Consider the following 13,168-nt stretch of genomic DNA (forward strand, 5'->3'; position numbering starts at 1 on the left):
GCTACGCTCTATCAAAATTGAAATAACACTTTTTTTTCAGTTCCTCCTACTTCCTTTTGCTGTGCCAATTAAGTGCACAGACACGTTTATTTCCAGATGCAAGCTATTCAGCGTTGGTTTAGTTAATATATGACCTTTCCTATTTTGGGAGAAGCATGTTTGTGCATGGGCACCAAGAAAGTGAGGGAAAGGGAAGGGGAAGGGGAAAGGAAAGGGGAAAGGGGAAAGGGGAAAGGGGAAAGGGGAAAGGGGAAAGGGGAAAGGGGAAAGGGGAAAGGGGAAAGGGGAAAGGGAAGAAAACATGTTTGTTTTCCTGTTGACTGTTTAGCAGCTAGAGGATGCCTGAAATTAAAAGGTGCAAATGTGGACTCGCACAGCTCAGAAGAAAGAAAGGTGAGTATCAAGGAGCTAGGAACAAAAGAGTCAGAAGAAGGACCTCCTCCCACTCCCCCAAGCCCTAGCACTAACAGGCTTTCATTAAGTAAGTGATTTACTAGAAATAAGCTGCCCTTTCATTGTCCCTGTGTTTCATCCTATGGTATCTCCTAGAAGTGACAAGCTTGTGCCTACACTTCGACACACTTTTTAAAGAATTCCCCCCCACACCCAAAATGCCAGCTTTCCTGATGAAGGATCCTTCTTGCACACTCCATAGTACACATGCTAAATACTTTATTGTACTAGATATAACCTATAAACATTTACAGTAAGTGCACTTAATAGCAAAATTGTTTGCCAAACCTCACTGGCTCTCTCCATACTTAAGAGTTATAAACATCGTTTTGTTTAAACAGGAAAACAAATGAACAGATTCCTGAGGCTCCCACACACACTTCTGGTTATCAGAAGTTTATCACAGGCAAGAGGGAACATTTCAAGGAGGCCCCTGTTAAAATGCTGGCAACTTCTCAGTGGGCTGGATTTCCTTATACTACAGAAGACAACAGCACAGTTTAATATCTTTGTCTCTTTTCATATCAATCCCTTCTTTCCCCTCAACAGATTTAGAAAAATGGAGCTGAGTGCAGAACTGTTTGGAAAATCTTCTAAGAGAAGAAAATGTGAGGAAGGAATAGGGTACTTATGCTTGAGGAGGCATGGTTGGACAGACATGAGAGCTACAACACTTTAAAGTGGCTGTCTTTTGAAAATGGCCAATCAAGCTGTAAAACTTGGGTGATTTCGCTGAAAAACTGAGATCACAACTGTATTGACCCTCCATATAGTTTAATAGGTGCATAACACAGGCTGCTTGGTAGCTGGAAGACCTGATCAGAAGAAACATTACAAATAAATTTCTACTATGCTTGTAAGGGAACAGTAAAGCTCTCCATGGCTTCATCTGTTCTCCACAGAAGATCCAGTATCTCTTCCACTTGCAGATTTAGCATTAACTAAAGGAGATAGCTCTTACCACTAATTGTGTTTAACCCAAGTAACATTTTTTAGCACTTTCACTAAAGGCTGATGCACGTCTTTTGGGATGGCAAAACTTGAGCACACGAATGTAGGATTCCAGATTCAGAGCTTTTCTATGCTATCATCTTTCGGCCTAGTTTAGCAAGGTTAGCTACAGCAACTGTAAATTTCAGTACAGACAAGCTCCTAGAAAGATCACAAAGGAAAAACACGTATTTGAGTTATATGCTGTTACTTCTGCAGCATGTAGAAAAAGAACCAGTCCATTAAGCTCGATCTCTGCCAGCTCCGTGCCGCTTCACAATTAGAATGGCCCCAAGGAAATTACAGGTACAACAGGAACAGAGTCATGCCTCAGCATGGGGTGGAGTAGATGCCCTAGAGAAACGTGTTTGTCACCGCTGCATTGCATCAATCCAATTCATTTTGATTGAAAGACAAACTATATGCGTTTGTATCAAAGCCTCTCCAGTTGGTGGCATCCTCTGTAATCTGACTTTTATTTCTTTAACAGAAAAAGCCGCGTGGGTTTAGTCTGTACTCATCTGCTGCAGTGAGAATAGACAGTGCTAACAGTGGCAGCGTCAAAGAGAAAAAACACAACTGGCTGTATAGCAGCTAGGCTTGGTATCTGGTAATACATTTCTGGGGCAGCCTTGAGCTCAGAACAAGCCATAAAACCTGCCTCAGAAGCAGGGCCAGCTCGAGCTTCCTGCTCCAGACTACTAGCGGGGGCCGGGCCAGCCAGGCCAACCCTCTTTCGGCATGCTGCCCCAACCACCACATAGGTACATCCCAAAAAACATACTCTTGCTGGCAGTCGGAGCGACCTGAAACGTTTCATCTAAGTAAGTGCAGTGTCATCTCAGGAGAAATTTACATTGATATTCCTAAGCTGCTTTGGAGGGGAAGCACAACTAAAACTGGTCATAAAAACACATTCTTTCTTCTTTGATACACGAATTACTCAGGCTCAGTTTGTGCTGTGAACGCAACAAATGCCTGTTCTTGACCTATACCAAGTCTTTGCTGCCACCTTTTTTAAGCAATGCCATAGCAGTGACTAGCTGGGAAGGATACAGTTAAAAAAACAGTTGATCTTGGGGCAACTACTTTAAAATCCCAGTTACTAGTGCATTATGGGTAGATGCGCTTTAGTTTTAGAAAGCAATGAAAAAGCTCATAACTGGCCAGCCATTTCTTCTTGTGCTAGCTAAATGCCCAGCTCTGAGTAGCCCAGTTAGCAGCCAAACGGAAGCTACTAGGAGATCTCGGAGACCATGGAGCAAACAATAGGGTTGACAACAAATGCAATGAGTGTCAAACAGAATGTATTTTCAACTTCTCAGGCAAATGCTGTGATTAACAGCTCTGTGGATCAACAGCTCACCGAGCTTCTCTAAAGTCAAATATGACAGCAAAAGAGAGATAAAAGCTTAGTAAATAATTCCTCATCCAAGGGCAATCTTTGCAATTAGTTTGCAGACTTGTGCTGCCACTGAAAAGTAGTAAAAAAAACATTTTCTTTGACCTGCAAATGACTTAATCAACCATATTGCTTTTACTACACAACACCCCACCACTACAATTGCTGGAACAAACACCATTACATTTGAACTTCAAGAGGATTTACTTGGGCCAGAGGCAGCCAGCTACAGAAGAATTTTAATGACTGTGGGAGGATCGCTGGTATTTTAAGAAGGCTTCTAAAACCTTTTGTAGGATTTGAGATAAGTAAAATAAGTGGAGCAATTTTTTTTCCTAAGTACTTTGCCTATGTTTTCACATAGTAGAAGCGAGTTCTACAACTGCATAATGGAAGCTGGAAATCTGAATAGAGAAGTGAAAAAAATCTGTGATGAAACCAAATGGCATGGGAACTGCTCTAAAAGAAGAGAGCAAAAGAATCACCCTATGCCAAGCTCAGTTTTATTCTCTTTGCTCCCAGCAACTTTAATTTCTTTAGCTTGCAAAGAAACACTCACTTCACAGATCGGATTTCTTAAGGATATAGGGAGATCCTACCATTAAAACAAAGCAGTAATTACATTTTTAAACAGCAGCCACACGATCAGTTAGCTCCTCCAGTGGAGTCTTACACCAGTTTTTGCATCGTGTTGCCTTTGATCTAAAGCATTGCACTTCACCTTTTAGAAACAGAAGCCACCTACTGTCAGAAGTGCTCCTGGTTAATCTACCTGATGGATGAAATTCACCTGCTGTTAGAAGTGCAAAAGTTCCTGCTTCTTGAGTTGTCTAGTGCCTCCCTGGAGAAGGATATGATCAATGTACTTGGGCAGCAGCTGCTACCTATTTTAATTATAATGAGAAAAGAAAAGATACTCCCTTGTTGGGCATCCATCTTCACATGGGGCCTCTGGACCCACCTGTGTGTGACAAATGGTCATGCTCCTAGTTAATTCCTTCACCCACTCCTTCTCCAAAAACCACCACACACTTCCAGCACAGTAAACTGAGGTGAATGATATGCTACTGTTTCCTAACATCACTCTCCTACTGTGTATATCCTGGACAGATTCTGTAAAGAACATGATAACAGTAGTTAAAAGGACACTGGGAAAAGGGAAACTCCGCAAAAAAAAAAAAAAAAGCTTCTGTGATGCCCCATTATGGTGAGGAGGATGGGAACAGGAAAAACTGTTCTCCCTGGATCTTTTCCTGCACCTGCTTTTCTCCCCAAAGCAATCAGCAGGGAAGAAAGCAACTCTGAGCACTCTCAAGAAAAGAACATTTTTCTCCTTGGCCAGATGTCCTCCTTCTCTGGCGGCACTATTACCCCCCCTCCTCCCAACCCCTTTTCTTTTGAATGCTCCCCTGCATGTAGCCCAAATATCATGCAGGCACTAAGAAAAAATTATGAGTGCTTTAGTAAGCAGATATTTAAAAAAAAAACAAAACAAACAAATAAAAAAACACCCCTCAAACCAAATTCTTTCAGATCGCTCTCTTTCTCAAATGTAGCTGTCAGAATGAAAAACAAATAACCCTTTGGATTCACTTGCTTTCAAACAGTTAGAAAAAAACCTTCTGTTTTGTCCAAAGTAAGTGCAACACCCAATACCTTGGCCAACTGCCAGAAGATATTTGGATCATCTTTTACCTTTCTGCCTACTTCCCCTCATAGAGTGGCCACACTCATTTGGCTGAACAGCACAGGTGAATATCCCAGCTTTACCGAAGTCAGTGGCAGGACTCCCACTTTATTCATTCCGGACAGGTTTTGTTCACCTGTTCTTCCCTCCCTCAGCAATGAGCTTCCTTTTTTGAGCATTTTTTCCCCGACAGTTTTAAAAGGGATTCTACAAACTCTGCCTTTTGCTGGACTGACCCTCTCCCCTACATTTCTTCCCTGGGAGAGCATTGTCCCTTATGTTACATTCCAATACAATACACAGACAGATACACTTCAAAAATTTTTTATTAAAGAAGCATATAACAATATGGAAAACAATCTTAGGATTTTACTGTTGATACATTTTACATTGTTAGGAAAACACTTTACACGCATGCAGTTTCCCAGAGAAAGGTCCCAAGTTCTTTATTTGCAAGATCCCATCTTTACTCACATTTATTCCTGTCAAGGAATTGTAATTAACATCACTGATTCTTGGGAGTTGAGATTCATATGAGTGGCATTTCTCTTCAAAGTAGCCACATATGAAAAAATTCATATGTTAGCGTAGCTTGTCATAATGATGTGTATGTGTGTGTATTACATCTAGAATTGTTCAGTCATTTGCAATGGACTATTACATATTTGGTCTTGACTTTACAAAATAAAATTGTACCTTGGTTCCAAGTAGTCCACTGCTTTTGACGTTAAGGGTAAATAATTTAAAAGATACCCTACAAATATCTCTCAGTGCAAAAATCCATAGAAGTTGGGTTTTTTAATTACAAAAAAGTTCCATAAAAAAGTAAACATTTTTCACCTAAAAAATCCCCTTGCACTCCATCATGAATAAAAATCCCCTTGCACTCCATTATGAAAAAGAATAGCATTCCAACACCATAAATATATTTTTTTAACTTACCAACATGACTGTAGCCCTTTAAGAGCCTTAGAGATGTATCTTACTTTAAGAACTTGTCCAAGAAAAACCTGGGACCCCTTACACATTACATATTTCATACCACACTTCAAAGAAGAACGTTAAATATCTTGTGACTAGAGTATTGTTTATTTCATAATCTAAACAAACACTGGAATACAGTCTATGTTTTTCTACTTTCCTGCAGACTCTACAATGAGCTTTTTTTTTTATATATATATAATTAAAACATTCTGCATACACACAGAACATGCATGCTCTCTAACACCAGTAATGAAGGTAAGAAGTGTGTCAGAATTTCCATCATTTTCTTGTTGCTTGTATTAGAAAAAATAATCTTTTTTTTTTTTTTTACTGTAGTTACGGCAGTGTGGCTAAGAGTATGAAGACTAGAGCACAGTTTTACTCCCTGCACAGAAAATGTTCACCATGAGCATGCTGATGGTGATAAATATTACGTATCTATTAAATGAAAAGCTTACTTTTATCCCCTTTTTCATTCTTCCCTTTTTTAAAAAGACTAAGTGGCTACATGTAAATGCAGTGAAGCAGGTATAAGCTTAATTAATCAGAGCTGATTCCGACTGGCACCAAGATGCAGCATAGTCTGACAAAGTCTAGTTAGCATAGTCTAAACAAGGCTTTCCAAGGGCTACCTATGAATCCCATTGCAAGGCATCCGCTTTCTACTTTTTGAAAGTAGAAAGCAAAGAGCTTATAGCATGGCCCGTTCTGCGCACAAGGTGGATCGCGTAGGTGGGGAGGGCTTCCTGGAAAAAAAGCGCTGTAGGTCCATTACTGTTTAAGAGAAAACCTTGCGAGTTTGTTACTTCCCCCTCCCAACCCCGGCCCCTGCCCCCAGCCCTCTCCACCGGCAGCGTGGCAGCCCGCTGCCGCCCGCCCGCCGTGGTGGATCTCGGCGACGGGCTCGCTGCGGTTCTACACCACCGAGTGATCGTTGCTGTGCACGCCAGCCAGGATGGTGTGGTTGAGGGAGGAGGCGGAGCGGTCAGAGCCTTCGGTCGGGCCGTTGGCGCTCTCGCTGCGCTGGCAGCACAGGATTTGCTTGAAGGTAGCGCTCATCTCCTTGTCCCGGTAGGAGTAGATGATGGGATTCATGGCAGAGTTGAATTCAGCCAGGAGCAGGAAGAATTTTTCATAGGCTAGGACGTTGCACTGGGGGCAGCAAACATCAAGGAGCAGCAAGACTAATCCTGGGGTCCAGCAGATTATAAAAGCACCTAGGAAGAGAAAGAGCGAACAAAACAAGACAAAGCCCACAAACATAGTAACACACTGTCACTCATGAAAACGCACTGAAAATCATCCAACTGGAAGCAGCAAAGTCTTATTCTCTTTTAGAGAGTATCTTTCCCACACTATTTCTTCACTGACCTGACAAGACAGCCGCCTTTTAAAAATCCATAAATGGCTACGGGCAGCACATCAAAAGAAAAAGACATGCCCCCCCCCCACCCATTCACTATTTGCAATGTTCCCTGCCTGGCAAATACATTTGCATTTAAAGTTGATAATGAGGAACTTTATTCCCTTCAGCTAGAGACCTCTGACTAATCAATCCCTTGATCAGGAGAAACAATGCCGCAATTTACTTCTCAAACTAATAACAACAAAGAAAACCTTTCTGTTAGTGGTGTGACCGAAGCATCAGCAATAGAAAAAAAGTGATGCAGGCAGCAATTCTCAAGAAAAAGAAAGCCTGGGTCCTGTTAATCCATTTCAGTCCCATTATGTAATGGAAAGTCCTAAACACACATCCTACTTGCACTGAAATCTCATCCTTCAACAGATCTATTTCTTTTCTGAGGGCTCTATTCAACAGAAATTCAGAGGCTCCTCAGACTTCAATAGTGTAAATGCCGCAGAGTCTCAGCCTGATTAAAATGCTTTCTCCTCCTTTCTCCACTTCGTAAAACTCTGAGGGGATAAAGCCCGAAAGAAAATTCTCTGTTTAATGTGGAGACGAAATCAAATGTGCCTCATTTCACTGGGAGTGCTGGGTTAAACAAAGATGCTCACTTGTTGCAAGGTTAAAGAGGTTTTTAATACAAGCTCCACAGAGAAAGCTCTTACACACGGATTACGGCAGAATGAAGATGGTGCTCCTGAGATTTTCCAGGCTGACATGCTAGGCTAATGTAGAAATCAAGGTTTTATCATCAGCTAGGAGGCTTAGGCTTAAGCGTAGGCAATAAGAGCTTCCCAGCACTACCCAGTTACATCTCTTTCAAACAGGTTCTGGTGTCACTGTGGCATCTGTTAAAATACTGCCTGCTTTTTTTTTTTTCCCCCCCTGCAGTAAAGCGCTCTGCAAGTTTAGTACCTTATGACATTCAGGCTGTTCAGCGTGGAGCCTTTTAGCTGTGCCTGCCAAGAGGCAGCAACCTATCTCCAGCTGGAGCAGTGGCAGCACTATGGACCCCTTTCCACTAGGAAACCCAACTCGCGCTGCCTATGCTGCGACCAAACAGAGTGACATCTGAATGGCTTTGCAAACGCTCAGGGGGTGCTGTGCTGCAGTCTGGTTTGCCTGCAGATACACCCTGCATACAAACGCTGCACAAAAAGCTGTGGTTCTCCCTCTCTCCCCTCTCCTTTTTAATTGGGTGAGTAAACAAGAAGCCGGACACTGACAAAGAATCCTTTGATCATTTGAACCATCACTCTCTCGGGAGTTCACACGCAGTCTCTCTCATCTGGCCTTCGCCACTCCAAAAAGACTGAGCACCCAAGTCTACGAAGGCGGAAGCTAACAAAACAGAACGGGCTGCAGAACTGCAGAGCTCGCACACCACCCTCCCAGCAGCACGCTGCAGCACCAAACCACATCAGCATCCTTAACGGTGAGACACGGCCTGTAAGGAAGGCGGCAGAGCTAGACCGCGTGCATTTGACCCTTCTTCCTTGCACTAGAGATGCCATGGCAGGTTTCTGCAATGTCAAGTCCAGCAGCTTGGCCTCTTTGGCAGTAGTGGACCGGACTCTGCACAGGACAGAGTCCAAAGAGGGGTTAATAGGTGCTTCAAAACCTACAAAACACCAAATGCAGCTGAGAGAATTAACGATCAGTACAGCCATCCACGCTTTTCAGATCACCAACTAGGCAGTCACACACAGACTTCCTATGCACCAAAAAAACATTCCTAAACTGAGATTGTTTGCAAGCAAGTGTGTTACAGTGCCATTTGATGTATATCACTTTGCTGATGACCAAACCTTATAAAGGAAAGAAGCTGGGAGGCAAATTGCCAGCTGCTAGTACAAAGCATCGATTTGGCCAAACAACTTGTGTTAGAGGCTGGCAGCAAATTTACAGAATAGGCCTGAAATTCTCCCACGCTGAGGTGCCATCAAACACATGAATCCACTTCATGGTTTTTGTCTGCTGCTCTTTCATATTTCAATGGTCCTAGAAAAGAGTACTTGAAGCCCAGGCAAAGAACTATAATCTTTTGTCCCTTACTTGTACCTGTTCCCACAGAAGTAGAAAATTGCATCTCTTACTTGCAGAATTGCCTAGGTTGATTCGGAGGTTGTCCTCCACACTGAATAACTCTGCTGCACTGGTTTCTGCAGAAACCAAGAGAATCTTTCAAACGTAACCGCTCGCCTACAGAAACTGTGTGTATTGTGTTCAGCCTCTTAACTACTGAGGCAACGGGGGACTTTGTTCCAGCTTTACTGTATATTTTCTTCATTAAAGGCTGTCTCTGGAGAATAACATCAGAGATGGGAACACTACAAGTCATGGGATCTACAGTCAGGCACAAAGATGATGACGGTATCCTCACCAGGCCTGTAGCAGAAGAGTCTAATGTGCGAACAATGGAGCTGACAGGAAAGCTCTCCTAGGGTTGTTCGGATATGCAATTGAAAGCTTCCAATTTCCAAACATGTTCTTTGTTTTATTTCAAACGTTCTGCCGAGAAACTAAATGTATCAAACAAAAAGTTCTGTTGCTGTCATTTTTGGATATGTTAACAGCAGCAGCAACAAGAAGCGGTACGATGAGGCCGGAAGGCCTTTTCCCCTGGAAAATCCCTTGAATCTCTGACAAGAAGCTACATGCAACCCACTGTACTGAACACCATTGTCATGTGGAGTTTCTGAGCCTCTGTGGGCACCTGAGCATCTCAGATAGGTCCAGTAAACTATAAGATGAGCCTTGATGCACTTGTGATTAAGAAAAAAAGGACTCTAGCCCTGCAACCAACTAAATGCTCTGTTCAGCTCGTTCCAGCCTGAAAAAAAAAATGAAGGGTCAGCTTCCCACTTGGCTCCAGGAGCACATGGAAGTCATCCCTCTGCCACTCGTCACCCTGCTGCTGTGCCAGCCCTGGCAGCAGGGTGAACGATGCACCAACAGTAAGGGTGTGAGGAGAAGGAGAAACACATACCACCCTGCTCCGGACCAGCAGAGATAACCCAGGCTTCCCCCTGCCTGGCCCCAGGGCCCTGGGACCACAGTGACTTTCCCACCTGTCTGTTTACTCCACGCAGCAGCGGTGGCAGACTAGGAACACACAACATCCAGGGCTGACCCTTGTACAAACAGGGCTAATTTCAAGCTTCGGAACAGACGGCTTATTATTACTGGGAAGCAAACCATTGAAGCCAGCTCCATTCAGTTCGGTGGTTTTTGTTTTTCTTTAGCCTCTGGGATTTTCCTAGCAAAACTTCCCACCACGCAAACGGCTCCTGTGTTTTATTAAGTTAAGTGCTTGCAAATGGTGACATAAACAGTGCCTCAGGTTTTCTCATTTGTTATTTAACTTTCAGTACCCTGGAAAATACTGGAAAGCATCGCTCATGGTAAAGGCTTGTTTGAACAAGGAACAATGCAAGGAACCTAAAAATGTCAGACTGCTGTTACTTCAGATTTAGGAAACATCATTTTTACAAATGCAGAGTTCTTTCTCTGGAAGGAAAATAAGCCTGAAATTTATTTTTTCTACTTCTAACTTGGAATATTTGTCAAAGTAAAGTGATACTAAGCTAAAAGTGAGGTTAAATTCTTCCCTTTTCTGAAATCTCTTGTGCATTGATTTTGCCAAGGATCAAGATCTAAAAATATCACATCTAATAAAACAATGAGATCCAAAAGTTTCTTGTTGCTATATACTGAAAAGCCTTAGGAATACACTAAATTGTTCATGTATTTTCTGCTTAGGAACTGCAGAGAGCAGCCCAAAGTACAGCAGGAGCAGCTTCCAGACGCATCTGTTTGTTAACATTTTACAAATTCACCGAAATCCATGTTGCAATGAATATGCAGAACGAATCTATTGCATTTAAGGAATCAGATCTCATTTTCTATATGGATGTGTTATCGTCATGCACTGGAATTAGGAAAGCCCAATTATGTATGAATAAAGTTATAGATAGTATATGCTTGCAAGGCTGATGAGCACCGTTGCCCGGACAGACAGCAGTGTGGGGGTAACACCACCAATCCCGGCAGTCCTTAGAGGTGCTGGCACCAGGAGAGATGCAAGGCTGGCATGACCGTTTATCTGTAGCATAAGGAACATCCCCATGGCGCATGGCCAGGGTTTGTCCCAAGGGCCTGGGACAAGGAGGCCTGGTAAGGTGAAACGCCAGTCAGGCCAAGGGGTGAACAGCTAGCTGTGACATGGGAAAGCTCTGGGGAAGTGGAGAAGATAGCACTGAATCTCTTAAAAGGATTTAAGGAGACAAGAGGGGAAGTGTTCATATAGTACGAGAGGCACATTTTACTGCAGGAAATCTGAGTAACAACAAAGTAGTCATGACACTGATTTCTCGTCTTTTGGAACCTATCGTGTGATAAGTCTCATCCAGGGCTGAAATTCCAACTCTTTGTGTATAGCCTGTCCTGTTACGTAGTGGCAAAAGCCCACTGAGGCCTTTCCAAAGACCACAATATAATTACAGCCCGTCTGTCCTGAACCCCTGTCAGATTCATCAGTCTGGACTGTACTTCCGTGCTTGGAAACTCCTGAGTAAGTGTGGCATGGCCTCACAGAGAGATCTGATTGCAAGAGAGTAAAAACTGTACTGGGCAATAGATGTATGAAATCAAGCATGATAAACCACAGAAAAATGAGCGACGCTAGAAACAAAAAAAACAACTCCAAAAAACAGCAGCAGAAAAGAAACAAGCTACATAAGAATAAACACTGACAGACTAGTCACTCATTACTAGCTCTTTGGCTCTCTCAGGAATGTTTGTAAATTCAACAAGACAAACTATAGACAGTACAGAAAGATAAAGTAGCAGAAAAGCATATGAAGAAACAGTCTCCTAAAACACAGCAATGTTAATTTAAGTCTTTACTTGAATGTCAGATCACCTCTGTGCAACTGCAGCCAACCAAGCCTGCTGGTTTGGTTTATCATCAAGAACTTACTGCTCAAGATGACTTTTTTTCCTACTAGTGCAGATTGTCTTAAGTTGGCCTGTATTTATACAAACTTTGTAAGAGCCAAAGCAAGAAAGACTCCCTCTTCTAAGAAGCAGACATTAACTGCAGGATCTGACATACTTAGTAGAAAAAAAGGTTGAAGCGGGGAGGGAAACGTTTTCAGTTTGTGTTATGGAGCTTTGTTTTATGCTCTGAAAAACCTAAAGGCAGACACTGTACAGATCCAAAACCAAGCCGGTAAGTGAATTTCAAATGATTTGTCATTCTATACGCGCAGCAAGAGTATTTGGTCTAGTTTTATTCTAAGGCTGCGGATTAGATCCTTTTATTGCTGTTACAGATGAAAATAGAGCCTTGTTTTAGCTGGAAACCAATCAACTGTGATATATTTTTGTATTAGTATTCATTCTGAGGGGGATGTTAGAAGTTCACAAACAACATACTTCCTGAAGGGCTGCTGGCACCTAGCCCTTCCCAGGGATCGCTCCAGGCCAGCCCTAGTGGTGGCCCTGGTCTTCCCACCAGGGTGGCACAGAGGAGCAGCACGAGGTGTGCTGGCCATCCCCTCTCCTCAGCTCCAGCAGCAGTGCGTCCACCGCCGGCACTTGGCGTCCAACAGCTCCCCGGGGGCCGCCGTGTCTCTGCGCTGCCCTTGCTGCGGGCAAGGGGTCAGGGACGCAATTCAGCCTCGAACACTCACCCTGTGTGATCTTCGTTCAGACGCCGAGGACCCACATGTGGTCATTTTTCACTTACCAGACTGAACGGCTACCCTTAAAAATTCACAGATTAGCAGACGAAGCATTTCCTAAGTAGCACTAATTTTTTTTTTTTTTGCCTTTTCGCCTTGGACAGCATAAGATTACATTTATTCCATGAACATTTATTTTCCTCTAACTCACAATGGCAAAATAAAAGAAGCACTACTGATCCTGCCAAGTCACACATCACTGTTATTCTGCTATTCCTAGCCCTCTCAGCTCCATGCTTCCCTGTCTATTCTTTACAGCCTGCCGAACCCCCCAGCAAACTAGGAGGGGAATATCAAGCATTTTTCACAAATGAAAAGTCCATTTCACCTGGCAAACAAGGAGGCAAAGCTAGGAGTAGAGGAGGAGACCAAGGACCTGAGAAGAAGCAGAGGGAGATTATTCCAAGGCTCTGGTAAGATGTGATTCTTGTGGACACACCTGTGATCTGGAACACTCCTTTTTCTCTGGCTTTACCATATAATGTCCCTTTTGCGTGTTC

At 43.1% G+C, this 13,168-nt stretch overlaps 1 protein-coding gene across 2 annotated transcripts in view; it reads right to left on the reverse strand.

Annotated features, from left to right (window-relative positions):
• Positions 1-5,810: 5,810 nt before the first annotated feature.
• Positions 5,811-13,168, reverse strand: part of LPAR1 (lysophosphatidic acid receptor 1) — an 86,542-nt gene continuing 79,184 nt past the window's right edge. For both annotated transcript variants that reach the window (XM_068927936.1, XM_068927937.1), the window contains exon 4: positions 5,811-6,733. In XM_068927936.1, the coding sequence (XP_068784037.1) occupies positions 6,432-6,733 (302 nt within the window). In that variant the 3' untranslated portion in view covers positions 5,811-6,431. The remainder of the gene's footprint in view (positions 6,734-13,168) is intronic.

Source organism: Struthio camelus, chromosome Z (assembly GCF_040807025.1).
Source record: "Struthio camelus isolate bStrCam1 chromosome Z, bStrCam1.hap1, whole genome shotgun sequence".
NCBI lineage: Eukaryota > Metazoa > Chordata > Aves > Struthioniformes > Struthionidae > Struthio > Struthio camelus.